This window comes from Ischnura elegans, chromosome 1, assembly GCF_921293095.1.
Source record: "Ischnura elegans chromosome 1, ioIscEleg1.1, whole genome shotgun sequence".
Classification (NCBI taxonomy): domain Eukaryota; kingdom Metazoa; phylum Arthropoda; class Insecta; order Odonata; family Coenagrionidae; genus Ischnura; species Ischnura elegans.
In genome coordinates, this window is record NC_060246.1 from 20,155,089 (window position 1) to 20,178,157 (window position 23,069).

General features: G+C 38.1%; 1 protein-coding gene across 2 annotated transcripts in view; it reads right to left on the reverse strand.

The window, feature by feature from the left end:
* Positions 1–3,324: 3,324 nt before the first annotated feature.
* LOC124156650 (GTP-binding protein Di-Ras2) overlaps positions 3,325–23,069 on the reverse strand; it is a 240,944-nt gene continuing 221,199 nt past the window's right edge. For both annotated transcript variants that reach the window (XM_046531315.1, XM_046531310.1), the window contains exon 4: positions 3,325–8,324. In XM_046531315.1, the coding sequence (XP_046387271.1) occupies positions 7,935–8,324 (390 nt within the window). In that variant the 3' untranslated portion in view covers positions 3,325–7,934. The remainder of the gene's footprint in view (positions 8,325–23,069) is intronic.

Consider the following 23,069-nt stretch of genomic DNA (forward strand, 5'->3'; position numbering starts at 1 on the left):
CACACATCCAATGAAAACGAATTTAAAGCAAGTGGTTAGGAAATCTCACTCAGATGTAATAGGATTCCAACGACTGCCAAAGCCTTGCTAACAATGGTTTTGTGGGCATGGAAAGCTAATATGTGGCCAAAAGTGACACCAAAATCGGAGTGGGAAACAAGAGATTGAATGGGTTGATTATTTAAAGTATAAGTGGAGGTGATGGTGATATTCAGCGAGAAGGACATTGGAGTGGATTTCCCAGGATTCACACGCGATCGCCATTTACTGCACCATATTTACACCAGTTGAATAGCAGGTTGTAAATCCTGAGAATCAGCTTCAGTGCTAACTCTTTTGAATATTTTACAATTGTTGGCATTGAGGAGAATACCTCAGCTGGAGGGAAGAATGTTATCAACAATGTTGTCGACGTAGAGAGCAAACAGAAGTGGGCCTAATACACTGCTCGCCAGAAGAAATCTGCTGAAGGCAGTTTTTTTTTAAGGGACATTTGGATGACAAAAATGGATAAGGAAAACCTCATATAAAATATTTGGAATTGATAATGAAGGATGTGAAAGAGAAGATATACGTAGGTATGACAAGGTTGGCTGGTGGGAGTTGAGAGCAACATGAAACCAATCTACAATTGTTGATGAATGAAGGTGGTGAAATAAATATGGCACCATGCCCAGTTTTAATTGCCTCTTGTGCAGAATGTTATGTAGATGAGTGGGATTTACATAACTGATTAGAGCAGGTGTACTAAGATTATTATTAAAACGTTCTTCCAGTTAAGGTAATCATTTTGTGAATTACTCTGGCTTGTCTCCCTTCCCTGAATTGGACTACCCTTTCAATGCATTAGAAGGTCCACTCCCTTTGATTATATATGCAAATCCAATTCTCTTTCTTCCCCTTCCCTGGTTACCTAACAACTTTCCAATCAACACATGTTTTAATGTATCCTCTCCTCTCAGTATTGCAGTATCCTAACCTTATGCCTCCTATGTGTCTCATCTTGAAGCTTTCTCACCTTGTCGAGCACTTTGTCATTCCTCTGGATCTCCATCAACTTCACCTTCTTCATTCTCCACCACTCCCACACCTTGAATGCATTTTGACTTTTATCTTGTCCTCCTTCCTCAGCATCCATGTTGCCAAACTGTACACTGCTACATTCCTGATCAGATTCTTCTCTACACAGTCTACCACATAACCTCACATTACATTGCTCTTTCCTAATCGTGTTTGAATAGGGTGGTTTCCTATTATTTTTTTATTGCCTAAATCGAAAGATTATCACTCCCGGAGTATGTATTTCACGCTTTTAGATTTTTAAATGACGATATCTATTTTTCACGATTAAATGAAAAGTGAAAATTTTCAAGCACGAGAAAATGCAACGACTAAGTATGAATGCTGGGAAAAGCCTGTGTGAGGTCATTCTGGTTCTGCCTGCTGCCAGGTGAGGCCACCTCGGAGTGAAGCTATGAGCGCCGCTACGATGCAGGTTGCTAGCATGTAGTGCTTGGCTTAAATAAGGATTATTAATACCCTATCAAACGAAGGAAACTTTCTGATCATAGGCAATTTTAATAGGTGATTATTAAGAGATGTTTCCCTGAGCTCTGTGCCTTATGCATGCATTGGTTATCTTAGACAATGTAAAATTCCTGACCACTTGCATAGCATCTGGGTCACTGTGACGTCACATGGAGTGGCATCGCATAGGCGCCAATCTGGCCTTTTTCAAATGAGGTTAAAATTGACCATTAACATTTGTCTTAACTGGGATTTCTAAAACCAAATAATTTGTATATTATGAATACACTAATGGATCGCATTCGCAAAATTTTTACTTTGCATTTAACAGCGAAAAATTGATATCGTCATTTAAAAATCTAAAAGCGTGAAATACATACTCCAGGAGTTATAATCTTTCGATTAATTAATCGATCGAAAGAATATAATGGGAAACCACCCTATTGTTGTATGTCATTTTTAATCTCAAATATGGGGAGGAAGGTCATGCTTGCCCGAGTATGGGAAGAATTTGAGTATCGATGAAATATTGTTGGTGTCACTGATGGAGGATATATTTAACAACTGTAATGTAAACTTTAGATGTTCGTAAATATGTGTGTTAAGATTCACGTTAGTATGTCTTAAAGGTCAATAAATATATGCCATCGAAATATGTATGTACATATATTCTTCTTGAAACACCCCCGTATTCTCCCTTTTGATATTCCTGGTTTTCCTACCTTTATCATCGTCCAAATATTCCTTGTCTCTAAATTCATTTTATTTCTTGGACACTTGTGATAAGTCTCCGCAGGGATATTTTATGGTAACGACCTCGAGGACTTCGTCAACCTCACTGTAGTGAATGGCACTAACCCAAAGGTGGGTGGGTCGTGTTTGATGAGTCTTATGTTTGTGATTTTGTGTTTTCTGGGAAGAGATGCTAGATCCAGTCTGACATTGTTTTTCAAGTGACACCATAATGTGGATTACCTTTCTTCTGACTCCTGCCCTTTGGCCTCTATCGCATGGGTGTCCTCTCCAAGAGTAATTGATATTTACTCCTACCGGTGTAGCTCCAGGGTTTGTTGGAAGTTGCTTGCATTTCCACTGTGTCGTGGTCATTGTCCAAAGGAAGGGGTATGGGAATACGATATAGAAAGAAAAAACATGCTGAAGGTATTTTTCTGCGTTTGTGTTCATTGCAGCTATGATGAACAGTTTTAATTCCATATAAAGATTGCTTGCTGGTTTGAGTCCCACCCTGCAGAAAAATATGCATATGTATACCGCTGTGGCATTAGGGTATTTGCATTTCGTGAATGGCGGAGATAATTTTATGTGGCTGGTTTCGGGTGAGTTTGGTGGGAAAGGGTTAGTCAAGGCTCTTCAAATGGAATGTATATGTACATATTTCCAAATTGGATGCATGTGGATAATTTTATGTCAGTAATGAGCATTCTTAAGCTAGGAATCATCTTAAGTTAGAATGTGAGAAAGATTTGTGTCAATATTTTTGTAAAATTTTCATGGTGAAATCTGAAGTTTATCTGTCATTATCCAGGAAGTGAAGCGGGGGTAAAAATGAGAGTGTTTCCTAATTGTTGACCATTTCTCTCCTAGGCAGGTGATAAAAAAAAAGATTGAAAGTACAAGAACCATTGAATGAAATATTGCTTGCATCTTGTACATGATAATGTACGATTTGAACTTCATAATGTGAAGCTGAGGTTAATATTTTGTGACAGATTCTGTGGAAGTGGAAATTTCTACCTATACTACCAAAGAAATAGAACAAAGACTTTCAACAGAGAGTAAAAGGCAAATCAATTTGTTTATTTTTCTTTTCAACAATAGGGATAGAGACAGTTTACCACTTCTTACATATTTGTTGATATTTGCTTCTGAAGCGTCTAAAGATTATTCAATAACATGATATTGGAGGATAATTTACCCATAAGGATTTTTATTTATATGCTATTTTATTAATCAGAGTTGTCTTTGAGCATAAAATATGGGGATTGCCATTGGCACCCAGGACATAATGGAATAAATCACTCCCAGGGTGCTTAAAGAGGGACAACTCGCTGCCTCTCAACTGCATTCTCCTCTGAAACAAATACAACAGATTATATATTTATATATACATTTCACTTTAATAATAAATTGACAATTAATCAAAATTTAAAAATTATGTACATCGCTTCGCAATCCATAACAAAGATTCACAATGAATTCAGTATTCAGGTGATTGATGGAAAACACATCAACAACTTTATATTGGAAGTAATAATATGCCTGAAATGAAATTGCACTGATATTGGTGTGCAATGAGGGAGATTGTTTTATCACAATATATGTTTATAAGTATTTGTGCTCCATGTGACTTCCCGACGATCGAAAGAGCTACTTATATGAAAATGGATCTCCGATTGCATTTCCTTGTGTACTGATTCTGCAGATACTTTCTGTTGATTATGGTAAAAAAAATCTCTCGCGTAGTCATCCTTGCTTTGTCAGTAATGAACACATTCATTGATGAGCGCTCAACATTTGCTGAACACATGCCAGATATTATATATGCTCCCAGGAGTAAGTTTATAACATTATTTTAATGTTTTTGTCAGCTTTTGTTATTTTGGTACTGAAGTATCATGACAGGTGGTACTCCATTGAAATACTCCTTTTCTTGTTTCGTTAACTCTTGATTTTGTAATTGATTAATTGAGTGAAGTTGTGGCATTTAGTGATAAAGTGGCTAGTGATTTATAAAATTTTGATTTCATATCTTTTGCCACTTAATCTCAGAACCCATAATGCGATGGCTAGCCAAGCCACTTATCATCTTCTATTGTATTGTCCTTGAATAAATGGGTAATTTCACTATTGGAAATTCTTTATTGAGGGCAAAAAGGTGCTACAGGCAGTGTATAATTTTATTGAAACCCAATGGACTGGGTAGGTTTGTCCTGCAAGGAACCACAAATGCCATTGGCTGTTTGACCATCCCTTTACAAGCATTCGTTGAAAAAATGAGTTTTAAATGGTAATAGCTTTGATGATATATTTTGTTGTAATGCAATCGGCATATTTTATAAGGACTTGAAAATCCCTGACTAGGCTGTGGGACTAGTGAGTATCTATGGATTTGAATTTCCGGAAACAACTTCCTATATGAGCTCTACTTGTATCTGAATGGTGTAATGATTTAGAAATTGTGGAAAGTTAAATTTTACATCCTGTTATTTTTGACGTCATCCCTTTGAAGCAAATATATATTGGAAAGATATGTTGCAGGTTGCCAAGCAGTGTTCTATCCTTTCAAACTTTTTTTATTACAAATTCTGCCTAAATTATAAGATTTCAAAATTTTCTTTGATATGATTGTGTGTGAATGGAGTATTTTTTTTCATTCTACTTAATAATGATTACAGTTAGCATCGGAATCAAAATGAAAGAAGGTTGCAGATACTGATTTATTGTATACTGAATTCATGCTGTTACATTCACCTTTTAAGAGGATATAATTATTAACGACTTTGAATGGAAACTAAGGCAAACATATCTTTTAGGACACGATAAACACTGAATGAAATGAGAAAATGGCACTGGCTGTTCTCCAATAATGAAAACCCGTACTTTGATATTGCGCGCACACTCACACAAATTCACGCTCACTCACGCACACACTCACACACTTCCAACATACTCACGCTCTATCTCTCTTTCTCTCTTTTTAAAAGCTCCGAATGTTTGGCACACAATTTTTAACAAATGACATTATTACCAAAATGAGTTTTCATGTTCATAATTATGATTTGCACTCTCATTTGATGAGCTAAAAACTCTAACATGTACCTATGAATACTATTTAAGGCAATCATAGCATCAATTTCTCAGAAACTAGACTATTAATTGGTCAGGGTATCACTGATTCCAAAGATAATTTCCATTATAATGTAGTCTTGTTTGCAAACATATCCGGTTGTAATGTACTAGTCAGGATTAAAGATGTCCAGATAGTTTAATGGGCACCAAAATTTACCTGGGCTGTTGAATTAGTGACAAATGCACTTACCCCACTGGAAAACTATGAGCATGTGAATACCAGTAACTTAGCTTTTGTGTATAAAATGTGAAAAAATCATTTTGAGTTATTTTCATAGCAATAAACCTGGGTTTTTTTAATGGAGGTAATTGTCCCAATGATTTGTACTTGTGAAATGTTTTATTGATTAATTTTACACTTTAGCTAAATATATTTTAATGTTCACATTTTTAATTTGAGATTATGTTAGTACTTTGAAGCCAAGATTATCACAAGTGTTTTATGAAATTTGAAATTTTCTTCACTTTGTTTCTGCGTTACTTGTGCACCAAAAATTCAGAGCCACTTGTATTTTGCACAATTGTTTCTGGCTTGGTTTATACAATTATGGTCTAACAATTAAACGCCTACAGCAGAGCATGATAACAAATTTCACTAAGACCCTTTAAGAATGCGAATCAGTCTTACCATCCAAACACCTTACCTAGTTTTTAAAATATGTATGTTTGAACTATGTATTTAATGTAATGATATTTATTCTTTCCTAGTCTTTCAACAAGTAAGTTGGGTTTGGAAGTATTATTTGAATTCGTTGCACGTTAGAAGTGTGAGCATTATGGGCACTTCTGGGTCTCTCTCTCATTGTGTATCACTTTTTTTAGCATCTCCTTGCGGAGTCTCTATGTACAAATCGTCTTGAATGAAATTCATCATTGTTATTACTCCTTTGTCTGAACAGCAATAGCGCAGCCAAATCCAGGTAGTCTCATCACCTGTAAAACAATATTGCCAACATTTATGTCTAAACTGCTGCTCTTTCGGCGAACTCTTAATTTTGATTGTTCATAAAATCATCCTAATAGCAATAATGATACGGTCACATTAGTGCATTAGAAATTTTGACATCTTTGATAATAAATGTTTGCTATTCCTTTGATGCATATATGCCAGAAATTTTCCAAAATTGATTGTGTTACCTAACGGTTTACAGGCTTAGCCCAAAATTTAATTAGATTTTTATGTAAACTTTGTGTTGTTTCCAATGTAAATCCAAGAATATTTTTTATCACATCTTGCTTAGACAATGGATTATATTTAATGACTTGGAAATCTTTACGGCGATAGAGGAGACTTTTATTGAAGCGAAAGAGATAAGAGGCAACAAACATGTGATTTAAGATCTTATTTAAAGTGTTATTCAATATGTATGGAATTATAATTTGTGTGTATTCTCTACGGAAAACTGAAACACCCAATTTAAAAGTTTTATGGATTCAGCCCATTTTGTTTCTAGCTTAGGTTACTGTAAAGAGTATTTCTGTTTTATGCCCTTATCATTCAGTTAAGGAATCAATGTATTGTCTTTCCCATAACCAAGACTTGGCGTTAAATGGTATCTATCATCAGCATTGGAGAGAAACTTTTCTATAAGCGATTGGGACGTACTGAATTATATACAACAATCTCACTGTCAATGCTCAGGAAGAGGGAGACATATGATGGCAAGAGTATGGATATGGAAAGAAAAAGGAGGAGTAACTGCTTGTAAGACAGTTTTCAAAGACAGCTTCCACGATTCTTGACGGCTGCATTGGAATGCATTTTCATGTTTCCGGCATGTATTTAGTTCCTTCTGCCTAGATTCCACGCCAATCTCACTCTGTATCATTTCAGTATTCTCACTTGCCAAAGGCATCACTGAAACAGGAACAATCTTTTGCTCGTGGGCAAAAAATCACTGCTTTCTTTAAAGCTTGAATCACGTGATAGGGGAATATGATATTTCAGAAAATTATAAATAATGCCAGAAAATATATATATTGAACCACAATCAAAAATCTTATGGAGGTAAAATTTACAACATTCTCTTCTTCTGCTCACGCATCACCTTCTCAATTTTTCCGCACTATATGTCTCTCTCTCTCTCTTTTCAGGCCACACACTGAACGTCATTCCATTTCTTGAGAAAACAGGAAGACGGAAACAATTTCCTCGTGAACTTGCTGTGGCGGGAGGGAGGCGATGACTAGAGCTGGTTGGTTTGGGACGGGATATCCTTGATGAGTGGACCAAATCAAATGAACTAACAATTACCGTTTCAATGTGTGATGGATGAGGAATGAAAACATGCCGGTGCCAACGACATCAATGCGCAGCACTAATGCAAGAGTCAGTTGTGGCGATGTGGATGGGGGGGAGGTGGTAATCCTGCTTCCTTGCCCCCCCTTCTCCTCCTCCCCTCTCTCTCTTACTTTCTCTCTCTCTCTCGTGCCACACGTTATTCACTCCAGCGTCTGTTCTGCACACCATCCACGTGTGTTCTCGTTTGTTTGTGTGTGTGTATGTGTGTTTACGCATGGGGGTCACGCGAACTCCCTCACATGACGGAGCACTTCTCCTTCATCTTGCCCTTCCCTCCCCCTCCCCCCTTGCCCTTCTTCTTTGAGTCCAGCTGCAGCGATATGTTCCTGTTCTTCTCCATGTTGAGCAGCTCCTGGAACAGCTCCTTGACGTTGTGATTCGTCTTGGCCGACGTCTCCATGAAGTTGCATCCCCAGCGCTGTGCCTCCGCCTCTCCCTCGTCGGTTCGAACCTCGCGCGCGCCCCCGCCTTCCCCCTCCCCTTCGTCGCACTTATTGCCCACCAGCATGACGGGGATGCCCGACAGCTCCGCTCCCTTCGTCTCCCGGATGGCGTCCCAGATGGGCCGCAGCTCCTCCAGCGACTGCCGGGACGTCACCGAGTACACCAGGATGAACGCGTGGCCCTGCAAACGAAATTAAACAGGTGAGTCACGCAGAGCGAAAGAGAAGAGATACGGTGGTGATCGGGAACCCTCGCCTGGGGCCCTCCATACCGATGGGATCTCTGAGGGTCCTCCCTCGGAAAATTATAGGAAATGGGGAACTTGCATGAATTTTTTTTATTTCACAGGCGGATAGAAAATTATTTTCTGAATACAACAAAGAAAACCGCATGTTTATCTGAGTTTTCCTTCGCGAGATATTTAATGATAAATATAACGAATTTTAAAGCGCGGGAAAAACTCCCTCACCCCCCAGCCACTGCCGACGAAGCCTCGATGACGTCAAAGGTGCCTAAACATCACGCGAAGCTATTGTTGTGATGCCTCGTTCACATTACGATCGTCCGAGCCGTCGTCGGAACTATCGTGCATTCACATTACCATGGCCCCTATATACTGGTTACTAATGTTCCACAGGTTCGTATTGAAATCGGCAGAGGGCGCTGTTGTCTCAATCTTCCGACACCAAATAGTTCCTCTTTTGAACGAGTGGCAGCGCGAGGGTGCACAGGGTTTCCAGTTGTAGGAAAATTAACATGGCGAAGATAGGCAAAACGTTGACTTGTGGTGTTTTTTTCCATTTTTTCAGTGGTAAGGAGGTCTTCTGGAGGTTTCATTTTTTGACAGTACGATACTGAGTGTTGTGGCTAAAAAGTGGTGCTATTAGCTCAGAAAAGTCAGCGATGGTTCAGGAGTAGTGACTTGAAACAAATCCCGTGCCCTCGCTCGTAGTGGGATCCCGTTTACTTACCTGTGAACACCATGGCTTACGACAAGGGATCGTTTTTGTGCGTGGTTTTAAGTCGGTATATAATGCTAAGAAGAAATAAAATTCCAAACTGGGCATTATAAACTCCCATTTGTGGAAGGCGGCGGTAAGTACACTGAATGTTTACATATTGCATTTTTGAATAAGTTGTTTCTTGTGCATGGTACCTAAGTTATGATAACGGTGAAGGCCGGAAGTCTCACTAATCTTAGCAATTAAGTTTAATAACAATGCAAATGTTTCAACTGCGTGTCCATATTACAGCATTTGTCGAAAATGAAACTCCTATCCCGCTCAACATTTTTAGTCGACCTTATTCCAAGATGGCAGAATGTGGTGGACACATTAATTTTAATTTTGTAAGTAATGTGTGCCGCCTACTGTCCATCGCATGGCACAGTGAGTATTCGCATCTAAAGTTGATATTTTTTAAACATTGTTTTGCTCTATCGGAAGTAGAATCCAACTCTTGAAAAGTTATTTTTAAGTTTTTTTATCTGGAATGGACCTGATGTTTTGGTTTGGGTTTCTTGTTTATATACATTACTAGCTGAGAAGCCCTTTGATTTTGAGCAGCTCGGAGATGAGTTAGAGAATTTGCGTAATTCTTTGTGCATTGAAGTTGCCCTTTGTGCGTGAAAATGCTATTGTTTATTTCTCTTCGTCACAAGGTTCATAAGTTTTGTTCATGGTAGCAGAGAGGAGTACTCCTCGATCGTATCCTACTACACACCGCAAATAAGTGTATTTTTTCTCTATCTTGGCCTCTATTTTTAACGTATATTAGTGCCTTGCAGGGTTAATAGTCTTTAAGAATTTAAATGCATTGCAATTTAAACGACCGATAAATATTCTTTTACGTTATTTTAGCTCGATCGGATACAAACCACATTTATATGATGATTTTTGTATGACAGACACAGACAAACATTAACTTTTTATGTAGGATTCATAGATAAAGCGTAACAGGTATCTCGCAATGTCGCGCACAAGAATTTCCTTTGGTTGATTTTGCGTTTAATGTAATTAACTTCATTTTTGCTCTGCCATTTCGAAGTGTTCTACGTTCTACTATGATATGATATTTTGGGAACTACAATTAATTATAATCAATGACCGGAACCAATGACTATTTTACTCGGGAGCTTTTAAAGACCAGATGCGTGAATTAACAAATTGAAATAGTTATTTAATAAATGCCTTGCAATAAATTTTGTGGAAATAATTGGATGTCGAGGTTTATCAATTTGATCTGCTGCTACAATTGCTGAGATTTATCGATTCGGTTCAGTGCAAATTATCTGGATAATCAAGAGAATTTGGCATTGAGAAAGTTTTATTGTATTGTTGTTCAATATTTGTTTGTTCAAGGCATATTATGCTGTAGAAGATTATATAAATGATACCATCATCAAAGTAAAGCATTGAGACAATGTTCAAGCAGCACCAGATATCCTTAGCTTTCACGTGATATGCAATACAAATGAAAGTTTTTCAGGAGAGAAACATTTTAAAGATATCAACTTGAATTTAGACCTGTTTGTTGAAGTGAAGACAGAATTCAGAGGTCAGTGGGTTCTAGTGCAATATAATGGCAATTTATTTTGAGGCAAAATCACAGAAATTGTCTCACAGAAGCAACTGTAAGTTACAGTCATGGTACCGAGTGGCGCAGCGAGGGGAGGGGGAGGTTTTTGGGGCATAATCACCCCCCAAATCTAAATTAGTTAATTGGATTAATATTACTTATAGAAAAGTGTAAGGATTAATAAAATATCCCTCAGAAAGCTGTAAAACTCCCCATTTGAACCATTTATCTTAAAAAATTTCTGGGGGAGGGTCCCCGTACCTCCTGCTTGCCCTGGCAGGTATTCCGTACCCCCCAGATCCCCACTATTAGTCGCCCCTAAAACCTCCTCTAGCCTTAATTCCTAGCTGTACCCCTGATGGTACCCACCAGTCCCCAGAACATTATAAATGGCCAACGCTGCCCGATTGTATTGTATACAATAGAGAGACAGAGGTGATTAAAGCTATTTCTCCTCCTATAGTGTTGAACAAAAAAAGACGATGGAAAATTTAACCGTAAAGATCTTAAATTATGAACTCTGGTATCTTTCTCCTTGTTTTTATTAATAATACCATGGTAACAAGATTAAAGTAGCTGTATAATTTTTTTATACCTTAATTGTATTATAATTAAGCTAAGCAAATACAAGTTAATTGATCAAGAAAATAATGCTTATAAACATATGATCTTCTTATATTGTAATTAACCTTTTCTGATAAATGTGTTTTTGACCATGTTAACTCTGCCTGCTTTCAATAACTTTTAGCCTGAAGTGTACAATGTCCCGTACGTAACACCCTTGTCCCGTACGTAACAAAAGGTGAAAAAATTGTAACTTAGTTGAAAAAAATTTGTTAATAATGTTAAGTATATGTACTTGAAGCATACTTTTTAAGCTATATGAAAAAAAATATTACAGCATTATGAAAATTCTAATTGAGCTGAAATATCATTTTTCATAACATGAGCCAAACAAGTGGTTGACTCAGCTTGTCCCGTACGTAACAGGCACTTATTTTTTCTTGCAACAGTTACAACAAAGTGCTAAAGCCAGAACTGTAGCTTGAAAAATAGCTTAGGTCTACACCTAACAATTTATAGCTGTTTCAATGGAACACAAAAAATATTAGGAGCAGAAGTAATATTTTAAAGCTGTAAAAATTAGTACAAATGTCCCGTACATAACGGTGGAATGGCCCTAATTAACAATTAATTAATTTCACCCAATTCATGTTGGATAAGCTCATAAAATCTTAACTCTTTAGGCCAATTGTCACTATGAAGACAATTTTTTATCACTTTTTATTCACTGTCCTGCTCAGAAGCCTTTTGAATTTATTGTTAAGCCATTCGGAATTGATGCCTCTACCAAGCACATCACTATCCACAGTTCATAGTAAAGTAACCATCAAAGTTCATAAATGTGAGCGTATACACTCTGAATATACAGTAGGGCACCACAGTTATTTGAAGCCGATGTCCAAGGGTCAAATTTGCATCAAAATTTGATACAACTGACGTACACCCTATCACACGGTCAAAATTTCATCCAACTGGCTTTTGGTCCTTTGGTTTGTACAAAACACGGTTTTGTCCAAATGGGTAGGACAGGTTCTAAATTTTCATCCAATTGGATGAAACCAACCAATCACTGGACCTTTGACAAAAGAGAAGCGCCAAACGCTGACACACAGGCCACATAGGTTATTTATCGTCTGCATGAGCATATTAATTAATAAATATATATAATGGACACAAAAATAAAATTTGTTGCATTCCATACAGTATGCATCAAAAACCCAACCGGTTTCTACCTTTTCAGGTCATGTTCATTATCGTTCACCTCTTGATAAGACCTGAAAAGGTCGAAACCGGTGGAGTATTTTTCATAAATACTGTATGGAATACGCGATGGAAACTCTCAACTAGGAAATCTGTAATGTGTAAATGAGTTCATGTTTAATGAGAAGGAACCTTCCTTTTAGACTCACAATACAAGGAGGGGGTGTTTTGGAAAGAATAAAAGATTTACTTTAGGTATTAAAGCACTATTAATTCATAACATTTCAATGACCATGTCCATCACTTATTAATAACATTTTCCTTGCGGGAATAAACTGCCTCACGTTTGTATCCTGGCATTTTATTCTGCCCTCAACCTTGCTTATAAGGGACATGAAAATATCCTCACTTATCGTCAATTAATATCAGTAATATACAGGAACATCAGTGAGCAACTCCTTCTCCAATATGTTAAGCACGCTTACTCCAACGCTTTCCAGCCAACGCCAAGTTCAGCATTCCTTCTGTTTTCTTTCTCTTTAATGTTCAAGAGGCCTGTTCAGATGATTTCAACTGCTAAAAAGACAGAATACTTCACTTCCAAAAGCTTCCAAATTTGTATACATAAATATTGTCTTTCGTTTGTTTTTGGTCTAAATGAGGGTCCATCGTGGGGAACCCCTGTCCCATTGCATGCAAATTTTTGCAACAAAATTTTTATTCCAAACATATTGAGGCAAATATTTGGATGCAAATTTGACTGTGGGACACCGGCTTGATTTATTTAACCGAGTTTTCTGCACATTTGCCCCAGAGGAGGGCTTACCTTAGCATTGAATTGAGATGGGGCAATGTCCTTATGGGCCATGTTCTCATCTCTAGCAAATTCCAGGTTTTTAAAATGATCACTGGCAAATCTATTATATATTGGATCATGAGATACATTTCACCTGCATCTATCCTGCTTCTCAATTCCATTCTCACAGTCTAGAGAAGGACTCATTATTGTTCATATTTCCACATGATAAACTGGTATATGAAACCAGTGAACCATGAACTTGTGAAAATAATTTGATGTGATGTAGTTTTGGGAAATGTGTTCTAATAAAACTTGCGCTTTCAGTGGGATAGTGTTTAATGCTGATGGCTCAATTTTTTTAGCTCATGCTATTAATTTTATACATTTTGACTTTTAGGAATTCATGGATGACTATTTAATTATTTATAAAATCATTAAGAAATCATTACTTTAAATGCCAAATTTGTGAACTAATTTTGTTTATTGATCATTATCTAATTGTAAGCCTGAATATTTATTTTTTTCCTATTCTTATTCAGTTTATTCAATAATTTACTCTCATTCACATTACTAATATTTGTGTTCTTTGTGACTTAATATGTTTTAAATGCCTTGGTCTAATTTCTTAAATTTTGGACATTTTTTATTTTAAATTTCTTATCATGGTTTTGTTATTAGCCCTTATACTTGTACTAATCCTTTTTTATTATTTGTTCTATCAGCTAATATGATGTCTGTGAAACTCCTTGAAGGCTGTTACTTAAGATGATTCATCAGTGGACTTCAATATTCAAGACCTATGGTGGCTGTTTCCTACTAGAATTCAAATGAAGAACTTACAGTCAGCTTTTATTTAATCCGTTTTCAGGAGAATAATTGATGCTTTTTATGGCTGTCTGTTTCATGACATTATAGAGAGATGTTGTTTGACGAATTGATGTGGAAATTTACTTCCTTTTGATAGAATGTATACCTGAAAATGTTTGCTTATGAATTTTTCTCGGAAATAAATGTTGGTAAGCTTCAAAAGGTGTTTTTTTTTCCTGATAGAGGTAATCCTAGTGATTATTTCCAAAAGATAAGAGAGAATTTTTTACTCTCTCAGATTTTTCCCAACACTGGAGAGTAGTGCATTGAAATGGTCTTGTATATTTTACAGCCGCTCTATATTTCTAATTCAATAAATGTTATAGGGTGCACTTCTAAAGAGACATTAAATAGCATAGGTTAATAATTAACTATATTTCCTTTGTGATCTGGATATTGTGTCATTAATTTAGAGTAATAAGAAATTGATTAAGTACTGTCTTTAGGCCTCTGCACATTTTTTTCCAGCGACTGTGCTGTGACTGAGTACATGCCCAAGGAGGTTTCTTCGGAGGCTTCTCTTAAGGTCTTTTTCATGGCTGTTTGTATCTCTTCTATGGATGAAGAATGGGTTCATTTCAGGGCTGCCTTAATCCTAACTTGCACAAAAATATCTGATGGGGTGACCTCCGGACTACAGGTGAGGCAGCATACGAATCTGGTGTTTGGCCAGGAACCAGGGTGTGGATTCATAGCATGTTGTGGCAAGGAGCCCTTCAATAGGTGGAAGAGGGGACTTCATAGTCTCAACCTCGCCTGAATAAAGGCATATTATTATTATTGTAAAGGCTTTTAACTCCCTCAAAACTTGTGAGTAGGGCAGAACAGAGTCGCTAGAAGCCTCACAACTTATTTCGTTTCCTAAAGATATTTAGCATAAAACTTAAACTTTGCTCGACTGTTGATTCCATTTTTTTCCTTGACAAGGTCGGCCAAGGGGGGGGTTTATAATAACTTACGTCCTTCCATAGCTTAGAAAGCGATCAGATTGGTCTTGCAACAATGATTAGAGTCCATTCCTCCTACTCCAAGTAGTTTGATCCCACTCCAACCAATTGGGGTGGCACGGGTTATTCAATTGCATCACTTTCAGAATTCACCCTGTATGTTATGTAACTGCTTGCATAACATAACCCTATATAAGCATGCGTAAGGTGAACTGATCAATCATATCCTCACCATACGTTGGCATCTGGGAGACCGGACCCTAGGCGACGAGAGAGTGACTCTTTGTTGTGTTTTGTAAAAATGACCATTGGAAGTGTTGACTCACTCTGTAGAGAAGACTAGCAGTGGCCATCATGAGATCTTATTCTATCTCCATCTGGCGTGCAATTGCACGGATATTTCAATGAAATTAGAATAGGGGCTATTTCACCATCTTGCATGTATTCGTTCTAGCACTTTATCGCTTTGCACGATGTTATTTTGACAGCGCCTTAGTAAATTCATCAGTTTGTGCAATTATGTGCACGGTGTAAAATGGCCGTTAACGGGAGAAATGCCTTTTAATGTACCTATATGTTTTTTTCCAACTGCCGCCGCCTTCGATCATAGCATTTAATCAGAAAATTCCGAGAGTTAGGTAAAACCCTAATGCAGATAAATTTATTGTTACTTTGGCTTCACTAGGTCCTATTTACCCGCCGAAACTAAGAAACTAGTGATTTACAGCCCATAGCGCATTTTCATGGTGAAATTATTCAATTAATCTAATCGTTCCTCCTATAATTCGTCCACATCCGACTCTTATCACTCCATCTCGTCCCGATTTGCTTTCGAACCGCCGCCGAGACCGCAGTTAGTTCCATATTTCCCCTAGTGGTAGCGCCACTGTGCGCCAGAGTTTCTCTGGAGGGGTTTGAGGGGTGGCAGCGTCAGTCAAGGCAACAACATTGAGCCGAAGATTAGTAACCAGTATATAAGGGCCTTGCACATTACTATGGTTGAAACCTGTGCTGCTCTCTAGTGCTGACATCTAAAGTGAACGGGAAATTGATGATTAGCAAAGCTGTTGTGGTTTGCATTGACAAGATATCACTGTTTTCAACGTGTATTTACCGAATAATTTTTCTTCCGCCCATATTCTTCCTTCCTAGGACAAATCCATGAAATGTCCATGAAAAAAATAGAGCTTCACGAGCATTTCGTCTTTCTCTTGTCGCTTCCGTTTCCGGTCTCCCAGCGCCTAACCATCGTAAAGTGGCAACGTTCGGAACTACGTCAACTATAGTCAGGACTTGCATTCACACGGCTAGTTCGGTCAACTATCGTTAGGACGACGGCTCGGACGATCGTAATGTGAATGAGGCATGATTGTTTATAATAGTTGCCAGCAGTTGTGAGAGCTTCGTTTGTTAGACGTGTTGATTATTTTATATTTAAAGATAAATATCCGACGATAGAGGCTTGGAAGCCCTCATATTTTGCATTATTTATAATATAAATATCTGAGTACGGGCATAAAATATAAAACTGGAGCAGTTAAACCAAAAATTCTATAATACCTAAATAACATCGTTGTAGGAGTCTGAGCCACGGCCATTGGAAGGGAGATACGTTAATTGTAAGTTGATGTTATCGACGGCATATAATTCATTTAAGTATGCAATTAGAAGGATTTTGATGTTTTCTGATGTCCGCTTAGCTTTTATATACAATAACTTCATCCGTTTATTCGTAGGTACCGGAGAATTCGTCGTTTAGGACTGTATGTGCTTGTATTATGGGGTGAATTCCAGTCAATGCAACTTTTGCTCGCTGATTGGAGACATCTAGAAACATTTTTGTGCCAAAATAGTGTTATTTTCAACGTGACATCTCCCGTTAAGCTACTGCTAATAATCACAGTGCCAGTGGTTGTAATGCACAAAGTTTGACAAGGTTGAAAAATATCGGCCAAGAGTTATCTACATCTACATAATACCCTGCGAGCCACCTCTAGGGTGTTTGGCAGGGGGTGATCAATCACCAGCATGCAGCATGCATTTGGACTCCCACATGCACACCACACCGTCCAAAAACGTCCCGTATAATAACAAACTATTCCACTATATGCTGTTAGAAATAGAATATAGAATAGAAATTCAGAAACATGCATTAAGTTTTACATAGGTTAGTAGGCTACACTACAAGTCATGCAATCTATTTACGAGTTCTATTGCTGCCGTTATAATCTCTTATTGATCGTGGAAAAAATGACATTCGGAATCTGTCTGTTCTACAATCTATCTCTCTTATTTTATTTATATGATCTGATTTTCCGTAGTACGTTGGCGTCCGCAAGATATGGTTAACTTCGTCAGAAAAGACTCTGCTCTTGAATTTATCTAAAAGGTTTAGTCTATTTTTCAATCTACGGTCCGACAGAGATTCCCATCCGAGTTTATCTAAGAGGTCAGTTACACTAACAAGACTATGGTAACGACCTTTCACATACCTGGCAGCGGTGGTGGGTTATCAGTGTTCCATCGTGATTGAATTGTAAAAAGTGCTATTACGCTATCGATAAATGTCTAACAGTAGTGTAAAAATTGTCAGTGGCGTGCTAATCTCCGTTGTTCACCGTAGATATGACATTTCACGATCACGCTATTGAAATGAAAACTGTGAGTGAAGTTTGTTATTCCATTATTTCAACGAATAGTAGTGAGAAACGTCACCTGTGTGGGCTAATTTAAGGGTTTAAATCAGTGAATAAATAGTTGTATTCATCATAACGAGTTCTGTTATTGTAAGTTGTACGTGATGAATATAAGAATGTGACAGTGACATCCAGTTTTTCATAAGAGTATTTGCCAATTTCCCGCTATATTTTTATTGTTTATGGTAGTATATTGTTTATGGATTTACCTATATTATTGAAATAGGTTGTAGCTTGTGTGTGTTGACAGCGGAACCGATCGCGATCTCACATGTGGATTGTGTGCAGATTGTTTTGCTGTGAATTCGTACCGTAGGACGGATAGGACTACCTTCTCCGCTAATCCGGCGTTGCCAAATTCAACAGCACAGCTTACTCTAATGTCAATAGCACAGCTTACGATCGTTATCCTGCAGTATTACAAGTTTCTTTTACAACTCGATTTGCCGCCAACGTATAGCAATAATTTGTCTTAACAAATTCCATGAGGGTCATGGCATCAATTTTTGGTGTCCTAAAAAAAGGCTGGTGTCCTAACATCCCGTGCCACACGCCCTATAGGCGGCTTGCGGGGTATTATGTAGACGTAGATGAATTTCAGGTGCACTATTCGAACGAGTGGCAACGTTATCATCCATTTTTCTGATAACTAAAACACACGAAGTGAAACGCTTGTACTTCATCATCCCGATGCCGCATTATTAATATCCCAAGTAATAATCTAGGCACAATAGCAATAGGAAAACTTGCCCAAGAATAACAGAACAAAATAAAGTGACGATTAGCGGCTAAATACTCCCTCCAAACAAATTTTACTCCAAGCGCTCAGCGTATTTCCCTACTCCCCACGGTTGTTTAGGCACCTATGACGTCACGCCTGGCCTCGGCAACGCTCGGGTGTCTTCGCGCAGTGGTCGGCTCAGAGAAATTTTTCTCGATTTTAAATGCAATTTTTTTATTTCTTTTGATGTTGAATGGAGAAACTGAAGGTATTTTTGCGAGCTAATGTATCCATTTGACTTATTCAAAATAGTTTTTAGAGCAATCTACGACCCATGCAAGTTCCTCATTGCATCATCATATCCTGAAGAATTGTAACCATGGGAATCTCAACTAGGGATGGCAGTTGAAACTAAACGAAAGTAAAATTTCAACAGTTTCGTTCCCGGGAACGAAATGTAGAAACGAAACGAAATGGATTTAAACCCGGAGAGCTAAACTCAGTGTCGAAAGGAAATCGGAGTCAAAACTACTTCGGGTCGAAACTAAACTAAATCTCTAGGACGAAACGAAACAGATTATGTTTCACACCAGAGGGCCCACGTGCTTCACCTTCGAACAATACAGTTTCCACCCACACACCGAGTACGAAGTGTGATTGAATCAATTGAATGGTGTAGAGGTTCGACCTGCCGCCATTAGATCCATGGGGCAGTCATAATTTTACCACAAACGGGAGAACGGTGAACGAAAACTGGCCATTCGATTTTTAAGCTCATTTTTCTAACCCCTCTACACGTATGTCACACGTAATGGGACGAAACTATTCCCTCTTATCTCCCTCCACTCAACTTCTGAGATCGAAACTTTACTATGAACAGCGGAGTTTCTATTAATTTAGTTTCGTTCCCGGGATTAAAGTCTCGTCCCGGGTCGAAACGAAACTCCTTTGTGATTTTAATTTCGTGCGGGAACGAAGCTAAACCCATGCCTCGTATTTTCGTTTCGCTCTGGGTCTAAACGAAACATTTTCGTTTCGTTTCACTTGCCATCATCCCTGGTCTCAACGGTGGTTCGACTCAGGCGCACTTCCGAGATTGGAGAACATGAGATAAGCTCTCGGAAGTGCCGCAGGGTCAGGATCTTCAATCGTACGTACGGTACGTTCACGATGTATGAAAGCAGGGGCGGTCTGAGGTGATTGTGGGCCTCGACTGGGGTTCATCATGGGGCTCCTCTTACCGGAGGGTCCTTCCCCGGAAGATTTTAGGGAAACTGCATGCCTGGAAATGGATTTGACCCCATTCTGGCTCTTAAAATCTACTTGTGCGAAACATCCACAGAAAAAAATCATTCGCCTTGACCAGGATGCGAATGATTTTTTCTCCGTGGATTTTTCGCACAAATTGTGCATCGCGGCTAACTCCGTAAAGATATCATCGTGGCTAGTACCGGTATTATAAAAAAATAAATTAAAAAGTCTTAAAATCTTGATAAAAGTTAATAAAAAATAGCAATTTTGTAAGAAAAAATTCCAAGAAAGTGAAATGTTCACAGCTCATAAAATTTAATTATGTATTATGGTTCTATTATCTATTTAGTGAATTTTTATTGGAAAGTGCACTGAAATCCAAAATAATCCTTTTCGAATAAACCTTTCTGAAAATCATCAGGTTTTCTTATATCTTCGGACACATTTATTTAATTATTTTTATGTAACCTTTTTACGCGGAGTGTGTTGTGAATAAAGCAGCTAATTAAAACGTAGAATTTTTTAATGGAAAATAATTTGTTCAAGTAATCTGAGTCGTTTTTTTTTGCATCACACCTTTCATATAGGTACGCTTCACTAAAGACGCGGGCGTTGTGGGGTCCCCTAAGCTCTGGATTGGGCCCTCGGCGACTGCCCTTGACGTAGGTGCGAAATGATTAGCTTATAGGAGAACTGAGTGGAGAGCTGTGTAAAGCCAATCTTAGGATTGTAGACCAGTGATGACGATGATCATGAGTCACACTTACAAGGTCCGGTATGGGTCGGAAAGGTTTCCACAGAAATAGAGTGGCGCCACGAATACTGTTAATGTATTTACGTGACCTCTTCACAGGGGCGGATTCGGCATCAATTTTGGGTCATGACCAGAGGTGCGGGGAGTATGGAATACCCTCAGGAAGAGAGGGGCGTTCTCTCGTGCAAAATGTTTTAAAATACCCATATTTTTTTACGCATTTTGTAGCCTGAAATTTCGTTTTTATTCTTAATAACAGATGAAATTGATTTTTTTTTTGAAATTTATGAAATTTAAAAATGAAGACGAAATAAATATCCTAAAAAGACTATTTAACTCATGAAAAAAAGATAAAATTGGGGGTTGAGGGACATGACCACTGTGACCTCCCCGCTATATCTCCCACTCCCGCCTCTTCATCTTTAAGTTGAGTGAAGTGAGACACCAGAATGTGCGCATGAAATCGAGTGGCTGCGGCTGTTCAGAATTTCTCCGTACGTATCTATGTACCTACTTGCTTGCCTTCTATGCTACTGCTTCACCGCTAATCTCTAGATGGAGTCCCGTAGAGGACTACGTGACACCCGGTGGTGCTTCCAGGGGCGATGGACACCCAAGTGGTTCAACAAAGCCCGCGGATATTGGCGGAGGGAGGACAATGGAAGAAGAACTGTCGGCTGAGGGAGCCTAATTAAGTGAAGGGGCCAAAAGAATCGACGAGGAAGCAGACGAGGCTGCCGTGATCGAAGGCTTTCCCAGACCTTTTTCGCCATTCATCCTCGGATACAGCCACAAAAATCCATGGAAGCTAACCGTTACAATCGCATTTTCTGTTGTCGGTGATGGACTTTTGAATGGATAATTTTTTTTGGTATATGTTGGAATGATGATCTTTAGGAAAGCATTTTTTTACAGCACAGCTGGCGACTTGCATTATCAAGGGCGGATCCAGGATATTTTTCTGGGGGGGGGTCTGACAGGCAAACGGGCTTCTCATATTTGAGATTAAAAACAACATTCATACAACAATTACTGTACGATATATTCTCTTTATTTTTAACAAGACAGTTAATGAATATGAAATTAAATGATTGAGGCTCCCAAATACAAAAAAAACGTACGTAATGATAACCGTATTAAAAACCTTGTCTACTTTTTAAGCCTCTGGGGGGACGCATGCCCCCATGCCCCGCCAAAATCCGCATATGTACACTATAGATAAAGTAATTATACTAATATTCCTCTAGATTGCACTCTCAACACTACTCCGTCACCAGGTCAAGTCGTCGCAAACGATTCCATTGGAAATGATGCCTCTGTCTCCTGTTTTTCCGAGCATCTTCTTCCCCTCTTCCCTCTCCTCTCTATTCCGTTCACTTTTTTCCTCTCTTCTCCCTCTCCTCCCTCTCCTTACTTGCCCCACTCCAGTTAAAAATTGTATAAATGGAATACGCTACATACCATTTCTACTCAGTTCATCTTCATCAGTAGTACATTGAAGCCTAGGTCGTAATAAATTGCACAATCGTGGAAAATTGCAAGTATTTATTTCAAAATTAGAGTATATAATTCAAGAGACTGCATTAAACTAATGCACAGCATACGTTAGCTGTTCTCTGTATTGCGTTACTGGTAGTAGTTCCGACAGTCGTTTACAACCGTCAGTTATGCTCAGTAGTTAACTGTTGCCAGTAATTTCATAATGTCACACCGTCATTACCACAAAAATGATTCATAAAGAGATCTTAAATGGCAAATTAAAATAGGATTTAGTGCGCAGAATTATTCGTAATTGCCAGATCATTCCAAAATAATATCAGTGGTCGATAACTTATTGGAAAGTTTTCTATAGAAATACTCTCATTTGTGTTTCTGTACGGCATTTCCTGTTTACCAACTTCTATTTACTTTGTAGCGGTCAAACAACATGAACATCTTCTGGAAGTCTGCTTCTTGTCGTAGGAAGCTTCGTAAGTTTCCTTCATATGCGTGCTTTTATCTGCAGTCCAGTTAATTCAATAATAAATACTTATCTGAACTGATATTCAAATTACATAATTCATTATTTTAATTTCGAAGGCCCCTTCACGAGCAGATGATATTCCTTTCTTTACTCCTAATAAACAATTTACCATTGTGATACGTCGGATAATCGACGAGAATGTACCACATCATCCATATTACCAACAATATCCAGATTTCTCATGAAATCGATATTTTATGAACAGAAAAAAAGAAAATAGGCAGCGTTTGGCCTATTATGCTAGTGCTATTATGAGGCAATTTAGCGGACTCTGGTAATACCTCTATTTATGCTCCAGAATGATATTTTAAGCAAGAAACGAATCACTTAGACGCCGAAATATCTTTTAAAATGGTCAACGTACAATGTATAACACTCCTCAACGCCTATCAAACCCTTTTTAAACTCATACATAAGTAAAATTTTTTTAAAAATGTGACGAAAAAATTCGAAAGGAAATAATTCTCAATTCTCAAATTTGCGGAGTAGTGCATTCAAGACGTTTGAGACTGCGCTATGATGTTGCT